General features: G+C 42.1%; 2 protein-coding genes across 3 annotated transcripts in view; one reads left to right on the top strand and one right to left on the bottom strand.

The window, feature by feature from the left end:
- LOC119174700 (SWI/SNF-related matrix-associated actin-dependent regulator of chromatin subfamily A containing DEAD/H box 1-like) overlaps positions 1-1,754 on the top strand; it is a 30,002-nt gene extending 28,248 nt beyond the window's left edge. For both annotated transcript variants that reach the window (XM_075895226.1, XM_037425732.2), the window contains exons 17-18: positions 786-892; positions 1,501-1,754. In XM_075895226.1, coding sequence (XP_075751341.1) covers positions 786-892; positions 1,501-1,562 — 169 coding nt within the window. In that variant the 3' untranslated portion in view covers positions 1,563-1,754. The remainder of the gene's footprint in view (positions 1-785; positions 893-1,500) is intronic.
- A 3,020-nt stretch (positions 1,755-4,774) lies between these two features.
- LOC119174701 (uncharacterized) lies at positions 4,775-24,121 on the bottom strand. The gene is made up of 6 exons (XM_037425733.2): positions 22,962-24,121; positions 21,141-21,312; positions 19,936-20,184; positions 18,244-18,537; positions 15,846-16,796; positions 4,775-14,611 (listed from the first exon to the last, which is right to left on the bottom strand). Exons 2-6 carry the CDS (start codon positions 21,309-21,311, stop codon positions 14,267-14,269), a joined length of 2,010 nt encoding a protein of 669 aa, XP_037281630.2. The 5' UTR covers position 21,312; positions 22,962-24,121; the 3' UTR covers positions 4,775-14,266.
- Positions 24,122-24,211: the final 90 nt, after the last annotated feature.

The raw sequence follows: 24,211 nt of genomic DNA, 5'->3' as shown, positions 1-24,211 counted from the left end.
TGTGAGCACAGTTTTCATGTCTAGTCTTATCAGTGCACAAGTTCAGTAGTAACAATTCTTGGGGTTTTACATTCCCAAACTACCGTATGATTATGAAATACACCGTAATAAAGTACTCCACAATTTCGGCCACCTGGCTTTGTTTAACTTGCACCTAAATATAAACACATAAGCCTTAATTAGGCATTTTCACCTCGAGTGAAGGTGTGGGAACCGTGGCCGTCATTCGACCCCGCGACCTTAGGGTCGGCAGTCAAGCACCATGATCTCTAGACTATCGCGGCAGGTCACTCCACAAGTTGCTGTACGTAAAATTTTTGTCTGTGATAGCATGTCTGCCATTTTACGTGCAGCCCAAGTGTCATCCTTTTACGTGCGAGAAGCCTTTGAGAAAGATTTTGTTAATTTAAAAATGTATGTCTTTACTTTACTCCTCTGCCTCTAATATGTCTTTTTGTTACAATACTCATGACGGTTGCTTCAAAGGTGCCCAGGAATGTGGGTTCGATTCCCAGCTACTGTGGCCATGTTTCGGTGCAGTCGAAATGCGCGAACACGTGTGTGCATTGACGGAAACGTGCGTTCAAGAATTCGGGTGTATGAAATCGATCTTACGTACCTCACTTCTCTGTGTCTCGTAATCATATTCTAGACTTGACACGTAAAACCCAACGAATTAATATAATATTGTAGTGTGTGTGCGCAATCGATTCTCGGTGTAGCTTTGTTGTCCGGTATTCCCTCATCGCTCTCTTACCTGAAAATTTATCTTTTTCTTTTTTCAGAGAAGTTTACATTGTAAAACTAATCAGTAAAGACACCATTGACGAAGGCATTCTGGCTATTGCAAAGGACAAACTTAAGCTTGAAAGAGAGATTACGGATGAGACAGGTCAGTGTTTTTTGCATAGACATTCTCTTTTCTTCGTCACTGGCGCAGTCAACATGATGGAACATAGCTTTAACTCTGATTTTGAAGGTATTGACCAATGTAAAGTTGTTTTTTTGTGTGTGTGTGTGTCCAAACCTTTGTCTGCTCTCGATTTTTGTGCTTTGTAGTCATGGCACTCAGCTACAGGCCGTTTCCTTTATTGCTTTCATTGTCACATATTTTTTTACTCGTGCATAGTGTTTGAATAATCATTACAGCTATTTTGTTTTTATATCTAGATAGCCAAACAGCTTAGCTTTGTTACTATAAGGTTTTTGGGGCAAAGAAAAAGGCTGAATTAAAATTTTAGCAATATCTTTCTATCCTGCTATATCCCTATACTTTTTTCATTATTTTTTTCGTGAGAATGAAGTTCCATTGATTGATTGATTTATTTATCAATTGATTACAATCATGACATGGTCCAGGTCAGAATGCTTGCGCAACCTTCATATATCTCCTAATGATCAATTAGTGGTACAGCTCTCTGGACTTTGGTGGTGTAATTGAAGTGTACGAATTCATTTGTCGTTTGCTCTCCCTTATTATTGTTCTTGTTTTTCATGCAGCCAAAGAAGATATGGATGTGGCCAGTGTTGCCCAAATTCTCAAGGCTGCTTTGGGCAGCTAGTTATTTCCATTACGAATGCAACGTCATCTTCTTGAATTGATATTTTTGTTATTTCAAAGAGATATTTTAGTCTGTTCTTCACGGAAGCTTTGGCTATGATGACCGTCTGCCCTCCCCCTTCCTTTTTTTCTTTTCACTGTACAATTTTGTGATATACATTCGTTCTTTTATAGTAAATCTCTAAAAGGTTCACCATGTTTCCTTGTGCAAGTTCTTGATATAATGTGGACACCTTCAGTCTAGGTTGATACTTCATTTCATTAAGTATCATCACACCGAGAATAATAAAATCATCTACATATCAATTAGTAATTGCCTTCAATTGAGAGTTGAACTTTTTCAACAAATATGACCCCCGAGGGTCGATTTTTTTTTATTGCTGAATTACACTCTTCGGATGAATCTATTTCAGAAAAAAGAAGTAATTTTTTTAGGGCAACTATAAAGTGAAAAAAAAAAAACAATGTTTCACAGTTGAAAATTATGCTTTGCAACAAACATTGTCAACAGACATTAAAAAATAAGTGCACAAAGTGTTGTTTAGTGGAAACACCATAGGAGAACAGTCACCTTTAGTTCAGCCAGCATTGTCTCGTGGCAACTGCTATTGAAATGTCTCTAATTTGTGGACATCTGAGTGCTAGCGAGCAAGCAACTTGGTGTCTGACAGACTGACATACTATGAATCAGATTCTGGTGCAGCAGTCGATTGGCGGTTTTGTGGAACGGCCAGTCGACTCAATTTCGGCAGAGCGACCACTGTGCACCCTCTCAGCTCAAGTGAACTGTGCGGGTGAGTGAACTGAAAAAAACTGTGTGCTTGTGCATGCATACAAAAAGCAAAAACAAATGAGAAAGTTCCGATAATCTTTTATCTGTTTGCCAACGTGATGAAAGGTGGTTTTGAGACTCCCGAATCTGGAAACGCTGTGCAGCTACAGCAGCATTGTTTGTTAAGTCAACGCCTGCTCTGGGGAGCAGTAAAAGAGAGAGAGAGTAACAAATCTGCCGTCCTTTGAGACATTCTAAACCAGATAGCCATCAGTAATGCGGGTGCAAGAAGCAAGAACCACCCAAAGGGCGATACCGGAACTGGTGGCTGTGCGCGATCGAATGCACAAGAGATTGCCGGCACATCGCTGTAGTAAAATTGAAAAACAACAGCACATGAAAAAAAAACTATTCCCAAATCTGCCATCACATGCCAAGCTAGAGAAATAATTGAACTATGCAAACTTTTTAAACATCGATGATGACATGCATGTATCTCATGGACCATCTTGAAAATGTTTGCAAAGGACATGCATATACGTTTTCAGCATTGATCCTTTCAGGGCCAGTGTTGAGTTTTCGGAGCCTGCAGTGCTGTTCAATCTTATTTCCTAACCCATAATTGGTATGTCTGACATTTCAGTTTATATTACGTGTCATGTTTGTTTAACATCGTAACGCTTCATGCTGCTAAGATAAGGTATGTGCGTTTGATTCCCTGCCATTGTGGATGCATCTAAATAGGGGGAAAATACTAGGACACTGTACGTGGATTTAGTTGGAGATTAAAGAAATCCAAGCGGTCGAAAGTATTTCACGGTCCCTCACCACAATGGGCCTCACTGTCATATGGTTGTGGCATGTAGAACAATAAATTGTTATTGTTTGTTCTTACAAATACTACTCTATTTCATTTTCTTGTGTAATACAAGTGCTCACATGACAACCACATAGCATTGAATGCAAACTAAAGGTGTGCATGAAGCTTGCGCGAGCCCTGCCGTGGTGGTCTAGTGGCTAAGGTACTCTGCTGCTGACCAGCAGGTAGTGGGATTGAATCCCAGCTGCGGTGGCTGCATTTTCGTAGGAGGCGAAAATGCTGTAGGCCCGTGTGCTAAGATTTGGGCGCATGTTAAAGAACCCCTGGTGGTGGAAATTTCTGGAGCCCTCCGCTACGGCGTCTCTCATAATCATATGGTGGTTTTGGGACAATAAACTCCACATATTAATCAATCAAGCTTGCGTGAAGCTTCAACAGAGAGCCAGCTATAAGATTAGTAATCAGTGAACGTGGAAAACTAGATTGTTCCTGAATGGTTGGGTTGGGCTAGTTTGTAATTTTAGGTAATTCAAGCATGTGTGTGATTATTTATGTAAAGTATATCATTGTTTATGGAGTGATAGCTGTAGTGGGCTCACTTCTTTTGTCATTATTGTTACTGTTGCTGTGTACTGCAGGAAATTTTAAATGGCTTGTGATGACACCATAGTTGACCAAACAATGGCATTTCTATTCCATTAGGCTCTAGAGCAACAGTGTTAAGTTAATGCATTTGTACACTCGGCTCTGGTGCTTTACACTAACTTATTTTCATTTTCTGTTCTGTTCTTTGAACGCTTTTTACAATGGCCGACTTGATGCTGAGCTTTAAATGAGGAGTTGCGTTCGTTCATTGTTGCCCCGAGAAAGATATGCCCGGTGGCATTCCCGGTTTAGCAACATTTTTCATCATCTATAGCCGTCACCTTCCCCCGAACCATTTCTGTCTCTATTAAAGGGACCTTGCAGCAATTTTTCAGTATGGTCAGAGAACCGAGGCTCCAGAGAACACGCGAGTCGAGGCTTCAGAATGCAGTAGTCAAGGCTCCAGCGAAACGTGATAGTGCAGCATGTTGCTTGTAATTTACATTGAATACTCGAAGTCTGCTAGAAATCGTTTCCTTTTCTTTCTACAAATGATATCATATAGTCAAATCACCGCAACATGTACCGAAATTTACAACCATTGGCTGGTTTGAGCATTTTGAGCTGCATTGTTGTTGCGATTGCTGCAAGATGTCGCCACATACTCATGCGCATGCTTGCGGTCACATCGATGATAAATCTCAAGTTTGAAGAAAAAAAGAAAGACTGCTTAAGGTCATAATGCGGCTTGATGTAACTTCTTTTCCCCATGCCATCGCTCCCCGCTTAGTTTCCAGTGCACTCATTGGGGACAAGATGAGAGAGAAAGCAATCACTGCGTGCGATATCTCTGTCACTTCGCTTCTACATGGTGGATTCTAAAAATTTTTGCAATAGTTGATTCACGGGGTGTAAAATCCTTCCATAAAACCATTGAATAAAGTGTTGCAGGGCCTTTATAGACTACAGGTACAGAGCATGGCCTAAAGACATAGTGTAGTTTTCCCAATCGAACGTAAGACACAAATGACACATGTAGTTGCAAACAAATTTTATTTCTGTCATTGCTGCTTGTATATGCTCATCATTAAAACTAGCACAACATCATTGTGAAACATTTAATCGTACAGATTTCCAAACAGCTAGCACAAACATTTTCTACGTTGCCTTGCACTTCTATGAAGTGCAAGATCATTTGTGATAAACAGCTTCGACTTGAATGTATGTGCTGCGGTTACCATATCACTGGAATACGAGAAAGTCGCTTTTAGCAGCAATGTTGCTGGTGACATGTCGTGTGACTCAACTGAACCGAAAAGTGTGGCAGCTTGGGCTAGTTGGTATGACATGACGATAGTTATAGCGCGAGAACAGAACGACGACGCAGGGACAAGAAGGGCTCGAAGGACTGTTGGAAGTTAGCACTCGTGTCCTTCTTGTCTCTGCGTTGCCGTTCTGTTCTCGCGCTATAACTATCTAACTATCGTCAACTGAACCATTGCAGCATGTAACGTTCGTTTTGTTTTCATCCTGCCTTAACACTACCTCAAGCAAAAAAGCAACATTCTTCCCAGAGCTACGTTTTTCAATTTCCCGGTAATACACAAGCATTTAGCACGAATGTTGCGTTCTTAGACAGACTGGTTAATCTAGATAATACGTTCAAGCTTTGAAGAATACTTGTTAGACACAGTATCATGAGTAGATGCCACTGGTGACGCTGTTCTTGGCTGCATGGCAGTATTCTTTATTATGACAAGTGGAACAAGCATAAGTTTAAGCTCAATCTTATGTATTTTTACTGAGTTCGAAAACAAAACAGTAAAAAACAACAAAACTGCAAATTTAAATGGGATGTAGCATGTGCTTTAAAAAGATTGATTAAAAAATGCTTTTGCAACATAAACCAGCGAAAGGAAGATGCAGCATACAAGTATAGATATATTTCACTTCACAATGCCAGTGCTACAAGCCGTGTCAAGGCTGACTATACTCGATGCAGGCATTCTTTACGGTTGCATTTGGGCAGTTTGCTGAGTGAAAATCACAGTATGTGTACACCAGACACTCCTTGCTACACCTCTAACACGTCGCAACATTTTTAACACACACGTGGCACATAACTATGTGCAAATTGTTATATTTTATGAGCATAGTAGAAATCTCGCACTTAACGTCTTCAATCTACGATTCGATAGGCCAGTCATGACCAACAGTGCAAGACAGGTGGCTCTCCTGACATATGGGCTTGACAATTGCTGGTATGGCAAAGCTTGAATGCTCCACCTTGACTTCAAAGGACCTTTCTTTACGGAGGATTGTCCTCCAGAAAAAGTATTCATTAAGATGATGAAGCAAAAGGTGCCGAAAGTACTTGCTTAACCTGAATAGAAGTTTAAATCTTCTCTGTGAGATATAAGTGCTTTCGATGCTGGTACACTGCGGCAAACAATGTGCAAGTTGTGTTTTAGCATAGAAACCACGAAAAAAAAATGCTTCGAACTACCTTGCAAATGATACTTCCCACATTGCAGCGGTTTTGTCAGTACACTCGAGGTGGATATGAATTAATTCAGAGAGGTCCATTCCATAGCTGAGAATTCGTTCTCTACTAAGTTTATCGAATTAACTAGTTCTGTGACAGATGGCCCTTGCATGCTTTTCCTGATGAGGGAATTCTGTCAGATATGAATGCAACTGCTTTACGCGGGAGTAAAACTTAAAAGTGTTGGTTCGCTGCAGCAGACTGCATACTTGGGGATTAGAAATCGGTGTATGTTTGATAGAGGTTGAAGATTTAGATAGCCTCTCCAGTTTAACATACAGAAAAGAACCTTCAAGCAGTCCTCAAAAACCCAAGCTAGGAACTGCAGAGTCATGACAGCTGTTCTTTCAAACAGGCTCAATTGTTACGTGTATCACGAAAGAACAGCTTCGATTCAACTTAAGTATTTCAGGTGAGACTTCTGCTAGAGTGCAGTGTTTCAATCATGTGCAAATGCAATTGAATCTGTGACAGCAGAGAAGTCCTTCACATGTGAAAAAAGAAGTTGTGTGGCCCTTACTATTGATTTCGAGCCTAATCCGTAGTGTTATCATAAATAAGTTTTGTGAACATAACTTCTGGATTACGCGTAAAGCAAATCAGGAACTACTGGCACTTTTTGTCATTCAGTGAACACAAAAGATTGAGAGACAGTTCAAAAAAAAATTTTCCTTGGCTGACATTCTCAAGATCCTCACATTTTCATAAAGTTAGCCAACTAGGCCCTTGACATAGGAAATTTTTTTTTAATTTATGTAATAGTGATGTACCAGTGGCCTTTTAAACATACTTTAATGGGCCATTTTATATGTTTTTGCTTGTGCCTGGTTTGATGTAAAGCTTGATTATAGCCTTTGAGCTCAGTTGTTCCTTGGGTTCATTATTTTCTATGTTTATTTTCCCTCAAGCCATTTAAAATGTGTAACCTCTTGTTGGTCATGCATATATTGCATGAGTTTTAGAAAAGCCTCTTGGAATAGGTTCCTTAAATTAACCATTTATTCCCTTGCCCGATCAAATTTTGCTGTTTTCGAGGGCTTTACTCCCTTAGCCATGTTCTATTTTGTGTAACGTACCTTCACTTAAGAAATAATGGCCAACAGAGTAAGATTTCAATTTAAAAAAAAAAGTTGGAAACAAAGTGATGATCAGCAGTTTCTTTAGTTGCTGTTAAAAAAATTTTATTCAAGAATTTATTCACCTAGATCTTATGCTAACTGAAAAGTGCACGTGGGTTTGAGTGTGTTTTTACTGTTCAGGAACTGATCCGGGCTTACACGAAAACACATTTTGCTTTCATCTGCAGACTTTTCATTTTTTCAGCAGTTGCAACACTTTTACGGCATAAAAAGGCCAATTAATGGAGATATGCAAGGACGCACTTGTGCTCTAGGTTTGGAACGCCAAGTGAAATAAGTGTCTGCAGTTGTCGTTTTTATTAATTTCTACAAATGAAAAATTCAGTGGCGGTGCAGCATGTGTGCTCAGTGGCCCAAGGGTGGGCCTATGACTGTAGGCCTTTAAAGCTAAACATGTTAGACAATATAAAAAAAAATGTTTATTAATTCCTGCATTTACTGCTTTCTGTACTGAACAGTACAGATCGTATCCTTGTCCAGCGTTATTTTTCATTTTTCTACAATTAAATACTATTGTCAGCTTGGCTAGTCCTAAATACATATTAAAAATAATCTCTCCATTATATTTAATTTTCGATTCTAACCATAATTTCATCTAATTTATTGCCATTTATGTTTTGGGGCAGTGGGTAATGCCATCATGTGATAAAAGAATTGTGTGTTTATCATAGCCCCGGCAACCAACTTTATGTTAATCCAGCATGTCTGGTCTATTCTTGAAACGCGGGGATGTGGACAGAGCCACTCACAGTTTTTGGTGTAAGATGTTTTGCAAGGGCACCTATTTAGAAGTCTGATAATGTAAAACAGGCAATCGCTTGATTTCGGCACAGCTAATGTCTAGAAAAAAAAAAAAAAAGCCGGTGTGCAATTTTACCGTCTTTTTATTGTAACCCATGCAAGAAGGGGACCCTTGCAAGTTATTGGGGCACTGTCAAGAATTTCCTAATCAGTCTTGACCATTATTGTATTTTTTCTTTTCAACTGTTCATCTTTCAGCAAGAGGTTGCAGACCCCAAATTACTGCAACATCACACACTCTCGAGCTTATGCTATTATGGCACAGTAAACATTTCTAAGACTTCCTAAACACCAAAAGTCGGTCTCTGGCACATTTAGAATCTCAGTCTAGTTAACCAATCAAGTTGTGTTGGCCTGAGCAAACGCCCTCAAAATTCATGATGTCCCAGTTAGCTAGTGCAGATAGTATTTTAAAACACCTACACGTTTTCTTTGCACATTTTCTCATTTGCTTCCCTATTGATATGAGAGACATTTTCCTTTTCTTTTCTTAAATATTGAAGGGTAGTCTGATAGAGCTCAAATGATATTCCTCTTTAGAACTTTATGAAGTATACATTGTTTTTTTTTTTATCACCACTAAAGTGCAAAAGACATTCTCGAGGGGCTAACATCACAGCTAGATTTTGCAATGCTGGCAACAAGACAATACATAAAGGGCCTCACTGAATTGAAATATGTGCGGTAAGCACCCTCTCGTTGACAGTTTCAGTGAAATCTTAAGTGAAATGACATTGCTGAATGACATTTTTAAAGCACACAGAGATCACAGCATAAACTCTGTAATAATATTGAGAAGATGACAGAAAAACCACTCTGCCAGCTTTTTTATCCGTGACGTTCACACGCAGCCTTACTCTTGCAAACCCTCAAACTAGGCACAACAGCTATTACATACACAGGGAACCACAATGTATCGAAATTACGCTAGTAAACCAATACACAGCTCTGCTTTAGCGATACAGAACGAAATCGACAAAAGAGGACTTTTCTAGGTAACAGCCTGTTCAAGATGAAAAGCGATTCAAACTTGAATATAGGTATATTCAAAGAGGTATGTTCAACACCAAAATTGTAGAGGATACAAGTCCACAGCTTCGTCTTTCTCCTGTTGGAGAGCGTTCATGGGCCCAGTATAAATACTAACAGTACTATTAAACTCAAGAAAATGCAAATTTTTTTTTCTGGTGCCAACAGTGCAAAATGAGCACGTGCTGATGGAAACCGCCAAATCCAGTTTGGGCAATCACACCATCATTTTGGCTATCAATGTACAGTTTCACAGAGGAATTATTTCAGGATTTCTGTAAGGTTCACAAGCTGAAAAAGCTTTTCATGTCATGTGCCTTGCCAGAAGAGAGAGAAATGCTACGAAGGGCACACACACACACACACTTCTTCCTAACCAGAGAGAGACTACACAAGTCTCTAAACACTTGCATTACGACTTGATTCGTCGGTTTACCACTTTTGCACTGTCCAGCAGAACATGCTGCACATTATGTACACATAGAAACCATCCGGTTTTACAGTTGTGGCAGTGTTTGACGTACGTTTGAGGCCATAACAGCCATGTTACAGGTATATATATGCATGAATGAAAGTGCAAGCCCTTCAATCATAAACATGAGAATAGAAGAAAGTGTGCACTGTGTAGAAAGTGTATGCAAACATGCAAAACACTGGACACATTGCACTTTACAAAATGGTGGCACGTTGCATCCTAAGATTTGGTGATGCATGACGTGGCGCATATTTTTTTTTGTCTGTTTGTTTAGATGTGACTCAGTGCCACAAGTTGTAGTCTGTGTGTCCAGAGCACAGAGTACATGCCATGCACTTCCAAGTTTCCTGCTTGTGCCACCAGAGGTGCGTAGAACTACGACATATTCTGTAAACACTTCACTTGCAGCGTTGCTAGCTGCTCCAGATATAAACCTTTCAGACCAGGTACCAAAGGCAAAAATTAAATCAAGCTGTAGAAATGGGGGATTCATACGGAAGGTCTATGCCATTCATCACACTGTGCACAAAGCTTTCATGAGCCAGAAAATGGCATAAGTGTGGGACAGGACTGGTACATGATTAGAAATACGGTGCCAGTATAATTGGTTCAGTCGTTTGAAAAGGCTATACTTTCGAAACTATTACACGCACACACACTCATGAAAGATATACAAAAAGAAACACAAATTTGCCTTGTTAATACACCCTCTACAAACATTCAATACATGCCCGTATGGTCACACATGTCTAGACAGACAACAATCTTGCTCATTCCATACATTTCGTAATGCAGTCCTGTCAGTTGTCTGCACTGCAGCACTGATGCGTTCTTTGAACTCGACTAAGGATTGCTGTAGTGGTGGTGGTGCCACATGCAAGACACAACAGAAACTTGGTGAGTAAGCGTTTCTTTTCATGTATATTTCATCTGTGCCTGTTCAGTACTTTTGAAAATATAGCCTTTCCAAGATGAATAAATAATTTATGCTAGCCTTGCACAATGCCAAAACAGAGTAAGTGTTCACCACCAATAGACAACTTCCGGAAAAATAAGGAACTTGCATTTCAAAGAGAAACAGATTACAGTTGGGCCAGGTTAATTGGATTTTAATAGATAGAAACTTGCTGTAACCTCCTTGCACTACTCTGTTGGCACCTTTGTAGCAATGCGGCACCAAATGGGGGTTTGCAGTTCGATGACTCAATGCAGGCAATAGCTCTCTGAAGTACCTGGCTTCCTAAAGAGCTGGCATAGCTTGGGATGGCTGATAAGAAATTTAACAACACATAAGAAACCATGTTTCTAGCATGGTAGCAATGTTACAGATTGATTCAATCTTTGCCCTTCGTATTCCTTTACGAATACACACACGAAATGCAGTGTTTGAGGTGAAAAGACCAAACATAAGTTTGTTTTGGAAAGAGCTTTTCAAAACACAACTGTGGCAGTTGAAACACGTGGGAAGAGGGTAGAACCAAGAGATGCAAGGTGAACCAGCGCCGACCACAAGGCATACTGTACAAGTTGCACGACACATTCGCTGGGAAGCGTGGCATCCCACTAAATAGCCTCTCGCCAATCTACAGCATCCAAATGCCCACCATGGCAGTAGTATCATGATAATGAATTGCTTCTCCATCAGTTAGGATAGACACTAAAATACCAAGCATGGCCTACAAAGACATGTGAGACAAGTTTCGAGGAACTTGCTGCCAAGTCACTTGACTGAGCCCTTTATTTAAGGAATCAAGCAGTGCAGAACAGTCCTGCATAGTTAACGTGGTAACCTGGTCAACCTCAGAAATGCATTTTGCACTTGCAAGCTGCGTTGGTTGTCACACCACCTAGGTTACACATTTTTAGTCAGTGCCAGGAAGCGAATGGGCATTCAGGTGTTAGGAAGCGAGGTAGTTGACATGACATCTCAAATGTGGGAGCGAGATTGAAGGAGAAAAAAAAAAAAAAACGAGATCAAGCTACATGCATTCGTGCGCAAGCAATGCATTTGTTTTGTGTCTGTGTGTGTCACATCTTACCCTCTCACATTATGAATCCTTATAGGCTAGCTTAACTTCTTGACATTCTAAGCACTTCCTCTAAGAATATTAAATTTGATAACTTGAGAAACATAAAATGAAAAATTTTTATTACTGTACGTTTCCAGGTCCTGCTGTGAAATTTCTGTCAACCTTACTGCACATACTACAGCAATATAGAAAAAGCATAATGCTTGGTTCTGCCCTCTGGACATTTCAGTAAGCTCGTACGAGAAAGAGAACAAAACTTTTCTATTTTGTTTGGTATTGTACCATGATGAAAAAACCACTGCAGAGCTAACTGCACAAGAAGTTAAAGCATCTACAGTGCACCAGTGTCAATACAAATAAGCACACAACAGTGTTTGATTGAAACCTGCTCATAAGTTCATTACTGGGAGGAAGCGATGCAGATCTGAATTATGCATAACATGCTATTGTGTCGTCCAGTACCATGATCAATAAACAAAGGCACATTTTTCTGGATCATACAGTTAAATCTGAATAGAACATGCCTAATAAAGTACCTTCATTACACATCAGTACTCTTCAGTAACAGTTTTTTTATGCACTGATAACTTCAGGCATTTTAAAGGTGTTGAACCTGTCATTAACATCTCAAGTTCTCGAATCTTCGCATGTAGAAGTAGTACCCTGTAGAAGTTTTTCCTAAGGTCCAGTACTGAAGCATATCCTGCACTGGCGCCCACAATGTTGCATAGCCTCACACCCATTATTAAACAATTCTCCAGTGCTCGAGCAACACCTTTCACTAATGATTGTTGTTATACATTTTTTTTCTTCACAAACAATCTATCTTTACCTCTAAATTCTTTATAAAACTTTAATGTTCCCCTGAAATACAAATGCTTTTGTAAATTTACGTCTCCAAGCTTTTTTTCTGATTACATTGCAGTGTTCGCCCTTTAGCACTTGCAGTATTAATCACAATGCTAGTCTTGTCAGTGCTTAATATTTCACCTCTTTGCCTGCAACGTGTGAAGAATAATACAGGGAAGAAAAGTTTTGACACTGTTTTCTTTCTGCCAATATGACCCACGGAATGTCAAATGTTTGCAGGAAATTGATTTGTTTCAATTTTGCTTGTGTTAAATATACAGTAAGGATATGTAATATGTTTATTGTATGCATAAGAAATTATACAAAGGGCAGATTTTCTGCCACTGCATAGGTTTATGCAGTTTTACTCCCTTCACAGAGCTTCATTACTCTTGGCGTGTTGTTTTCCAACTTATTTAATGAGACGCCTGTTGCCGCAACATCTCTGCATCGTAACAAGACTGAGCTATGCGTGATTACAAGAAGTATAACTATACTCAAGATTGTGTAACAGTAAAATCTAAATGCACCTGTTAAACAACGATATCTCTTGAAATCTAAAGTGAGAAGGCTTTCATGAGAAATGTGACACCATGGCTGTTCACTCCCTCTAAATTGGCCCCTTTCGAAACTTTTTCGCATTTGATGCTTTCATTTTGCATCCATCACTGTAAACATATTGGGCAGCCAAGAAAACTGAACCAATAATCGAGAGATGTTACTGAATGAAAACGTGAACGCAAAAAGGAACAGAACAGACAACACAAACATGCTTTCATTTCCTCGTGGACCTGTGTTTTTACCCCTCAACTTCCTGCAGCTTGAATACTTCTTTTTCCAGTTCAATAACCTTTCAGTTGCTTTGTGCGTAACATTCAAACACAGCAGTTCTTGGTACCATATTGTGGCACCATATTGCTCCTCTGTCAGAAGTGGCTCCTTTTGCAATGCATGCATAAAAGATCATCCACTCTTGTGGATGTTAGACGTTAATAGGAAATCGCAAGGCAGCACCCCTGTAACAGGTCAAAACTCGACAGTAAGATTTCAAGCAGTGACTTACAAGTTGGTACAAGCTTCAAATTGATCATAAAAACCGATAGTATGCACCACACGTCATTGCACAAGCTCAATCTGTTTAGGGTAGTTAAGCAAAAAATATTGCTTTGTAATTACACCTATATTGTTTGCATTTTGCCTCCATGGCAGGAAATGAGGGAACTGACGAAAGAGCATCAAGCACAAGATAAAAAAGCACTGAAAAAGAGATACACGAGAGGTCAGCAGCATTAGGAAGACCTTTTAACGCAGCCAGAATTGAAGCACGAACTTTCTTACTTCAGCGGGAAAAAAAAAAAGCAACAACACAGGAGGGAAGTATAGGGACGAGAGAAGGCCACGCTTGACCACATACATACAGAGAGATCCAACAGTTCTCTTTCATGGACTGTGTACCACACACTAAAAACAAACAAATTGCAGTGCAAACAGATAACGGCAAAGCCGTGCAGCTGACAAACCACACAGTGCCTGCACGTGTTGTCTGTGAATCTTTGTTAACTGTCCTCGTGTATACACACCGTAATTCTTTCACGCTGAGAAGGCAGAGACAAAACACCGCACCACTGCTATGGCAATCATGTCGCCAAGTGTGCTAGCTTTAAGGCGTCCAGTCGAGGAGCAAGTACTCCTTTAAAGGTCCTGGGAGCGAGAGTTTTCCCACCAGCGTGGCAACCTGGTGTCGCAGGGCCTGGTGTATGGCAACTCGGGCTATCTGCTTGAGCGAGCGTGGCTGGCTGTACATGGACTTGAGCAGCTGTGTGATGCAACCAGCAGTCACTGGAGGCAACATGGCCGGCTGGCTCAGAAAACTCTTGAGACAACTGTAGAGCTTGCGATGGTCCATGGTGTAGTAGAACAGTCGGATGAGGTCGGCAAAGCGCTGCTCGGGGTCATTGAGGAGGTCGTGTTTGCGGCTCAGTTGATGGATGTAATAGTGTAGGACCTGGAGATGGCAGCATAACAGAAATGAAATAACATTGCATTTGTCTTTCTTGTAAGTCGCTTTGCAATGTGTAGGTTTCGTGTACAAATGCTGAACAAAGAGCCAGTAATAACGTTCTTTGCATCAGTTCACTTGTGATGTGTCACAAAATGTGTGCTTCCAATTAAATCCAAAAAGCTTGCTACTTGCTTCGGAACGTACTGTTGTTCTTTACTGACTTTCCTGGTAAAAACTAGAATTTTAAAATGCACACATATGTTAAATTTGTTGTGTAAAAATTCATTGTTGAAAATAGGGCAGAACACATCTAGCTGGAGAAAAACGATTGTGGGTATTCAATAAAAATGGACTAACTAGTCAGAAAAGTTCTTGCAAAGAAACTGGCATCACAAGTAGGCTTTCTTAAAGAGATAACTCATGGTTGCCCAGGATTAGATCACGCGAATGTCCCCTGCAATCCACTCTTGGCGCCTGAAGGTTACTCTGCTACATACTAAACATGTAGAATTGAAGCAAGCGGCTTTGCATTACTCTCAATTTAAAAAAAAAGTACATATGACCGCGGGCTAAAAAGGTTTGCATTTACCAAGGTATACAAATGCAGTTGTGAAACACCTATTTGACTTTTCTGTACAGATCTTGACACAATATCAAACATATATTGATGCACCATATGGTCTCACTGTTAGTAAATGGTTGACAAATATAGCATAACTAGTTTCATGCATATCGATGAGGCACTTAAGATGAAGAAATACAAGGTCAGTTTCGTTGTTCATGGAATGATTCTCCCTGTGAGCATATTGCAGTGGAGAAGTGCTTCTACCATTTCGAGTTGCAACATGCGGGTGCTTTGAGAATGCAACAAAAAAAAACACAGATAGCAAAACAAAGTATGAGCATGCCCTATAGAATGTCTAAACCAAAATTACAATGAAGATGTGAAGTGACGTTAAAACTGAAGATGTCAAGCTTGCCTTTAAATATTAGCAAACTTTTAAGACGTCTAGTTATTTATTGCCGAGTTATTTTACATGAACATCAGTTTTCCACATGCAATATATACAGAATAATTAGCTTTATCTGGTTGCACTATGCAAATGGCATGCAGTCACTGTTTTCACTGCACACAATGCCTGCACCGTAATTAAGAACGCTTACTTATCCCATTGACTATTGCCATTACGAGGTCATACAGTTCATGTCTCTTAAGCGTGTCATAATATGTGCTCACCTGGCTAGAAGCTTTCTTGAGGAACACAGAGCTCTGCGAGTGACAAATGACTGGGTCTGACGAGCTGACTTGCACGTCCGGGTCTGCACCGTGCACGAGGAGTGCGAGTGTTAGCGCGTGCACGTGTTCCAAGTCCGACGGGAGCCTCGCGTTTTGCACCAAGTCCAACAGAGCCAGCAAGATGTGCTGCATTCGTTGCGAGAAGCGGGCATTGGGGTCCAGTCCGTGCTGAAGAAGCACTGTCAACAGCTGTCGGATGAAGGTGAACGCACTGCGCTTGTCGTCCTCCCGGTTCAACGTAATGTACTCACTAGCCGTGAAAACCAGCACATGCATGGGAGTCAGGTTGCTGCGCGACTTGCAGTTCGGGTTTGCCCCGTACCGGCACAGCAAACGCACCGAGTTGAGGTAGAACACCTTTTTGTTGTGAGAGAGAGAATGCAGTGGATCCTTGTTGATGAGAGGCACCAGACAAACCATGAGTGGCGCCGATCCGTCGCGACCGACACAGTTCGGATCGCCACCGTTTTGGAGGAGCATGTCCAGCAGTTCGTAACGGAACTCCCAGTCGCGAACGTGGCGAAGAACGCACGCCAATGCACTGTTCCCCGGTCGATTGATACTAGGCCCAGCACCGCTCTGTAGCAGGTAGCGCACTAAATGAAGCATGTCCCACTTAGTCCACGGGCGAGGTTCTTGGTAGCCAAGTCGAGACTCCTCCAACGCGTAGCGCACAATCAGCACGTGCAGAGGTGTGTTGCCCAGGCTGTCGGGCTCATTGAGAAGTTCGCGGCAGCCATGGTCCTGCAGGGCCCTCAGCACCGATAGTGTCTCCTCGGCAGACTTCTTCCCCAGCAAAAGCACCACGTGGAGCACAGTCAGCTGCTGAGTCGTTGTGCGAGCACTCACTTCGGCCCCACACTGTATGAGCAACTCCAAGAACTTCTTGTCCTACAAGGGGAAATGCGTGAACATAAGCAATCCAGAGCAATTGCAAAGTTTGAAAATTAGTTCCGCTGGTGCGGCACTCTTAGAATGAAAACTCTAGTTTATAAAAAGAAACCTGTGTCAATTAGTTTATATGTTTTTGTTTTACTCTTCTCACGATTCCAGGTTACACTTAAGTCCAACTTCCACTTAAAGCTTTGTGTTGCTTTATGCAACAAATTCTGTCTCGCTGTTTTGATTTGACGGAGCCCCAATGTATTTGTTTTGGGGGACTCGACAAGAAACACTAACGCGAAAGCATTCGCACTGAGTGCATTATATTTACAATCAAGGGAACAAAGGCACTAAGGCACACGGCATAACAGCTGTGAGCTGACAGCAACAGCCAAACTGTGTTCTGTTTGATTGACTGCCACAGACAATACGATGGTGACAGCTGTGTCACAGCAGCTTTGTAAACAATACAAGAAATGCACTCTATGTGCGATTCATGAGCTAGCGTCAGCAGGGTGAAGTTTTTATGCATGTTGGCATATTTTTAGACCTTTGACTATTTCAGGCTTCGTTATTGTCAGCCTCATTATGTTTACTGCTGGATGAAGGCCTCATCTAGTTGTTTCCAGTTACCACTGTCATGCATGAACTGACTTCATCCTATGTCTGCAATCTCTTTGATATGATCACTTACGACCAATATGGTTGCATCTAACTGGTTGCTTATATATAACCTGTACAAATTTACTTATCTATCTCTCATATTGAATATTGACTAACCTGCCTTCGCTTTGTCATCAACACTGCTGTTCTGCGTCCTCTATTGCGCTGCCTTTCATTCTTTCGTCGTCGTTTTTACTGTGTTAGTAGTTAGCTCTCTCTAAGTGTCTTTATCAACCGCCAAGCTGAGATGACATGGTGTGTACTGGCAGAATGCTCCAATTATGTACTTTTCTAGGACGTTGGTATTTGTTTGCTGACTGAGGTGTCGCACGACATTCTGGTTTGAAGATGTTTTTGTCATGACCTAAGTAACCTGTGACCGACTGGTCTTATTCAGGAACTTAGATTTTGGCAGTAAATTAGACTTGAGAAGCAGCTATAGCATAAATTCTTCTTATATAACAGTAATGCAATACCTGTAAGTGTAATGCCAGTAAAAATTAAATTACATAAGCCCCATCGTTGGCGCACTTGAATCAGTAACACAGCTGTAAAATGGTGTTTGCGATGACAAAGGCACTCTTACAAGTAAGGCAACTGCAGTCTAAAAACTATGCTAACACTAGAAGATAGACTGCAGTTGCTGAGCTCTCAATCGTTCCCTCTCGTCGATCACTTTCCGGAATGGTTGACTGTACTATTAATGACTAAGATTGCTCAAGCAACAAGAATTTCAGAGGGAATAATTTTAAGGTGCGGGTAAAGAATGAAACAAATGATACAAAATGCACACCTGAAGCGCAGCCTGGTGGATGGGGTAGTACTCGTCATAACACTGATTGAGCTCCTCGGAGCGTTCGGCAACTAGGAAGCGAACACAATTCCAGGCACCCCGCTCGCAGGCCAGATGCAGCAAGGGCCGCTTCTGCTGCCAGGGCAGCCAGCTGTCTTCCCCTTGAGCCAACAAGAGCTCCAAGATGTCTGAATGGTCGCCGTCAATGGCATAGTACTCTGCAGATTGAAGGCGCTCAGAGTAGCGGTCAGAAGAGGGCCCAGTGCCTCCCACTGAACTGCAAAGCTCACACACCTTACGTGCAAAAGGACAGAGAAGGAACAAAAAGCCTTGTTAGTAACTGTAATGCAACAAGCGAATGACTGTTCAAAAAGGCATGGGCATCACTGTGTACGTTGGTAGTTTGGTAGCTACAAGTGAATAGAAATAGGCCACTAGATTGCAACACTTTTAATTGTTTGATATTGATTGATATGTGGGGTTTAACGTCCCAAAAGCACCATATGATTATGAAAGACGGCGTAGTGGAGGGCTCCGAAAATTTGGACTGAATGAGGTTCTTTAACGTGCACCCAAATCAGAGCAGACGGCCTGTGCCTACAGCATTTTCACCTCCATCAAAAATGCAGCCACAACAGCCGGGATTCGATCCCGCGACCTGCGGATCAGCAGCCAAATACCTTATCCACTAAGCCACCATGGTGCTTTTAGTTGTAATGCAGCTCAAGTTTAAACAATACATGACTGACTGTCGCATCTCTGCTTGGAGTAGTATTGCCACGTGGTCATGACTTTGACAAAGGCAGAGGCTGGAGTGTTCAAGAAAAAATTCTGCATTTCGCCGAACTTGTGGTCGGTAAACGGAAAGTCAGATTACAGCAATACACACTGGCACTGATAGCGGCATACAGGAAGTCGGCCGTCGATAATCTGACAAGCGGTGAAGCGCATCGACATTTATACATCTATCGTGAAATATTAGAGTGATATCCCTAGCAGCTACGTAAGTTCTTGAATAAACAGTAATGTTCGCATCATACGCTTAATCGCATCGAAAGGTTCTAAGATTATTTCGATGGTTCTCGGTCATTCGGCTCAGTTTCATCACAGCAGCATTGTCGGTGTAATGGGGCGATAACAAAACTTGAAGAAGAAATGGGCGGTATTTTGCCATAAGTATTATATAAAAAAATGCCCCCTTGATGCCACCCTACTGAACGTTAGCTCCTTCAACTTTCACGTTACGTTCTTTAGTTGAACATATCAGATACAACTGAAATGAACAGTATTGTAGTTATGCTTCCAAGAAAATGACACTTCACAAGTCAAGGGTTTAACCATATACAAACCACATCAAGCAAAAAAAAAAAGTGTGTAATAAGATAGGCACAGGGTTGAATATGATCTTCGTATATACAACAGTTGTGTATGCATACACAAAATACACAATCACAAATATATAAAACTGCACCATGAGTCTAGATAAGCTTCATTGTCAATAAATGTTTGGGAAATGGCTTTCGCTACTCTGCAGAATACTTCATGGTTAAGCTTTCGCATATTTATCTCAACCTGTGGCTCTCTAGTGGCACATGGCTTTAGGCCAGCCAATGTTTGCAGATCAACCTGCAGGCCAACTATCTCAGAACATCATTTTTGCTTTTCAGGTTTCAGAAGCGAAGCTCATTTTACCTGATTATGCGGACCTGGGAAGCACATCCGTGCCTCAGTGTCAACACGAGCTCCATGTTTTAGCAGCAGCTCAACAATTTCTTCATTGCCTTGCAGGGCAGCAATGTGCAGTGGCAGGCTGCAAACGCCTCGGTTCACATCACAGCCTCGCCCCAGAATCCAGCGCACCAGTTCAACACAGTTGAAGCCAATGGCACGTTGAAGCAGGTTGTAGTTGTCCGGACCCACCACTGACAAGACGTTTTCACCCTAACATGAAGATGGGTATAATTGTGAAACAACCACATGCACACTGGTAAGTTCAACGCAGTGCAATGCTGTTCAATATCATCATATACGCCATTCTTTATCGTTTGGAGATGTCTTCCGCACAACGAAGATGCACATATTTCAAGTAACTATGTGCTCGTTAGTAACCTAAGTTCAGTGCACTGCATTGCTGTTTATTACCATTATCATACCCCCGTCATGGTGGCAATGGGGTATATGTCATTGCGTTGCTAGGCATGGGGAGTGGATTCAATAATGTTGTGTATAAACAGAGGCAAAATGCAATAGCACCCATGTACTTATATGTAAGTGCATAGTAAAACACTCAAGCTAGGCAAAACTGTACACAACCACAGAGAGCATTGCCAAAAAACTTTTATATTCCTTCTTTTTGGTTGGTTAAAAAGACAAGGCCAGGAACTAAAATGAGGCATGCATTGAAAGGAACAGCATAGGAATGCTTGCAATGAAAATGCTGTGTGCGCCTGTACGTACTAGCAACTGTCGTCGACCCTAAAGACTCTGTCATCCCGCCTTCCTTTGGAATCGCAATTAATCCGTTTGAAGACCCATACACGTAATCGGACACGTGAAAATCTACCCGATACTTACATCAGATCATTGCGCCATCCACTGTGCACATAAAGGCACAGGTCAACTTCATTTGCTTGAATGTTAACAATGACCCGAATAGTGGTTTCGAAAACGTCACAAATTCTTTTTTTCAGTGAAACTTCGGCGAGTGTTTCTTTATTTGCAAGAAATGTGTGCCCCTTGCCAGACAATGTTCTGTCAAACTCTGGACTATTTTGCTAGTCTTGTAGATTCTCGTCATTTCAAGGTGTGATGGTGTGCAGTGAATGCTTGCGCATAGTTAACTGCTGGAGCCAGTACATTCCGAGTACGGTATCAGCACTTGGGCAGTGGTAAAGTACCTTTGGTATCTGTACGAGGTAACTTTCTATCGATGACCAGTGAATGTGAGATGCCTCCCTGGAACGCATCTCCTCGAGTAGCTCCAGGATGACTCGCCGAGTACTCTCAGACGCACCTGGCGACAACAAGTGTCCCCCCGTCTGAAAGAAGCTGCTCACTAGGGCACCCATCCTGCAGTAGAAGCAAATGATAATAAAAACACAGTCAACAGCGAAGCAGATATAATGCCCTTACTCACAAGCCAACCTTATCCTTATCTAGTGTTCCCCTTATTACCTTCAAAAGTATAGTGAGATTAGTTAAGTAGGCCGGTATTCTCAAACCAATCTTGTAGTTATCGTTTACCCTATTACCATTTTCGAAAGTGCCCTTGTAACATGTAAATTGTACCAAAACTTAAAACATGAGATAAGGATGTCCGAGCAATTATAGGAAAGGGAAGATAAAAGCTTGCATGAGAAAATCCGTTAACAGGGGTTGGGTGCTCAAGCTGATGTTTCGACAAGTGTACTCGTCTTCATCAAGGCTGGCGATAAGGATGAGTGAAAGGGGCCTTCTCATCTCTGATGAAGAAGCCGGTCAAGCTTCAAAATCCTGGGTACTTTAAGATAAACCTTGGAGTAATTTTATCTTCTTCCTTAGGTTTCTGTTACCCCAACCAGGCAGACATCTGCTGTATGTTTACCTTTAATAATTATAATAATAATAATAATAATAATAATAATAATAATAATAATTAATATCTGGGGTTTCACGTTCCAAAACCACCATACGATTATAAAAGATACTGTAGTGAAGGGCTCCGGAAATTTCAACCACCTGGGGTTCTTTAATGTGCACCCAAACCTGAGCACACAGGCCTACAGAATTTTTGCCTCTACGGAAAATGCAGCCGCCGCAGCTGGGATTTGATCCCGTGATCTGCAGGTCGGCAGCCGAGTACCTTAGCCACTAGAAAACCGCGGAAGGAGCTTGGGCTACTTGGTACATAACTTACAGAAAAACTCTGCACAATCCTTCATTGTATGCCAAAATTGAGGAGGCCAAGCCATGTGTTTTTCTGGTTGATCTCAAAGTGTTGCCTCAAAGCCAGATGATTTTCTCGTGCCATGCAAATGCTAAGAAGCCAATCAGATTGGTCGTACGATGTGATGTCCCAAAACATGGGCTGTAAACCAGGTGCGCTGCAAAAGTGTTTTAGTTTACTCAATTCATTCTGATGTGAATCTTGTGGTATTTACGTGAAATGTCAAATGGGGGGTGCATGTTTATCATTATGACATTTGTGCTTGATGACCTGGTTATGTATGACTGTATTCTGCAACATATAAGCAAGTATCATAGCATGAAGATGACACCTTGACCATGCAAGAACTTGTAATAACAGTCCTCTTTTTGCTCTTTGATGATATAACACACCATTTTTCACTTCCTTTCGCTTACCTGAATGCATGTATCACATATAGCACTGCCCGGATTAATTTGTACCAAAAAGCTTTATTAAGCACACATTGATATTCACACAGTTGGCACCTAGAAGGCTGAAAATGCTAGTGGCTAATTCATGTAGCCCTTGAAATAAAACCACTGTTTTCCATAGAAAAAGATGGGGTCGGGCCCATACATGCCACACGTATTCGAATGACGGACGGGTATAATTTGTGAGATACAGGGTATTGGGGCAGTTTTTGCAGGAGTAAAACGACGCGATTTCTAGCAGGCGAATGTGCGCGGAGTGAAGCAGTGGTTATACCACGGACGCGTCGACTAATGATTCAAATAAAGCTGTTAGGCACACGCAGTGCGCGTCCGATACAAACCTGCGGACCAGCCTCAGGGTGCAGCAGCCCGAGGGAGGTGCGTCTCTTCTACGGCGATCCAATGCGGCTGCCGCCACCACCGCTCCACCTCGATGCACCGCGCAAGAGTGCACAAATGAGGAAACGATGCACTGCGCGCAAGAATGGCCTCGTTCGCCACCTAGACAACCGTTTTAGTCCTTATCGCGAAACTCGAAACGTCCGCAGCGCCTGACATGAGCCGAACGGCCGGTGTGCGCCACCGATCAACAACACCCAACTGCCGGACCGTCAGGAACGCACGTCATCGGTCAAGCGAGCGACGGCACCAGCTGTAGCAACAACACGCGTCGGTGGCTTGAGTGACGCACGTACTACAGCACTGATAGAGCGCGCACGTAGAGCCCATGCGACGTTCGCGCGTTTCGGTTGGTCTTCCGACGTGATATCGCAGCTTTCGCTTTGCACCAGCGCTCCACTCACTTAGCACTGCTCAGTTTTGCGCGGCGCTCCACTTTAGCACTGCTCAGTCTTGCGCGGATATCCGCAGCTTCACAAGATGCGACGGGAACGAAGGAAAAAAAAAAGAAATGATCGCGAAATGGGTTCGTCGTTTTGTTCCTTTTGGCCGTTAGATATCGCAGGGCCGTCGCTCCCGAACTGGGTTGTCGGTGCGCAATCTGGGAGAAGTGGCGCGCGGACCTCGATGCGCGGTTGGGTGTTGAGCAATTCGAGTGCGCAGTGCCTTTTCTTCGTTTTCAGCGCTTCGGCGTGCACAGTTCTCGCGTAGTCAGTAGCATCTTGACGCCCCGACTAACAGTCACGAGCGGCGGCGGCGTGCCAGGGAACTTGACGTCCAACGTCGGGCCTTGGCAGCACAAAGCCTGCAGCATCAAAATCTTTGTGCCGAATTTGCGTCCAGTAGCTGCTCCTCTAGCTCGCAGTGATGCTATCTGTATTGACAAGCGGAATTCCTAAGCATAGTTGGTCGAAAAAAACGTCTAGGAATCAGGCGATCGTGCAAGGGCGCTCCGTTGAATCTAGTTTCGTAGTCTCGCGACGGCACCTCCCCTCCGCAGCTGTTGTGGGCTCTGCCGTTGACATTTAGGAAGCTCGTTTATTTCCAAGGAGTTAAGTGGCGCCGCCTAACCAAATAGCCGAATGTGTCTGGCATCAGCATTAGACAGTGATACTCGATGTACACTTTCTAAGATTGTGAGAGCAAGCATTTACCGATAGAGAACATTAATCAAAGGAGGTTGAAAACAGAG

This window comes from Rhipicephalus microplus, chromosome 5, assembly GCF_043290135.1.
Source record: "Rhipicephalus microplus isolate Deutch F79 chromosome 5, USDA_Rmic, whole genome shotgun sequence".
Taxonomy (NCBI): Eukaryota; Metazoa; Arthropoda; class Arachnida; order Ixodida; family Ixodidae; genus Rhipicephalus; species Rhipicephalus microplus.
The sequence above is the reverse complement of the archived record's forward strand: the minus strand, read 5'-3'. Positions and strand labels throughout refer to the sequence as shown.

Coding starts and splice junctions, on each gene's coding strand:
- LOC119174701 (XM_037425733.2), bottom strand. CDS start 21,311: ATGGGTGCCCTAGTGAGCAGCTTCTTTCAGACGGGGGGACACTTGTTG. Junction 20,185..21,140: donor ACCTCGTACAGATACCAAAG/GTACTTTACCAC, acceptor TCTTCATGTTAG/GGTGAAAACGTCTTGTCAGT. Junction 18,538..19,935: donor TCCCAGGTCCGCATAATCAG/GTAAAATGAGCT, acceptor TTTGCACGTAAG/GTGTGTGAGCTTTGCAGTTC.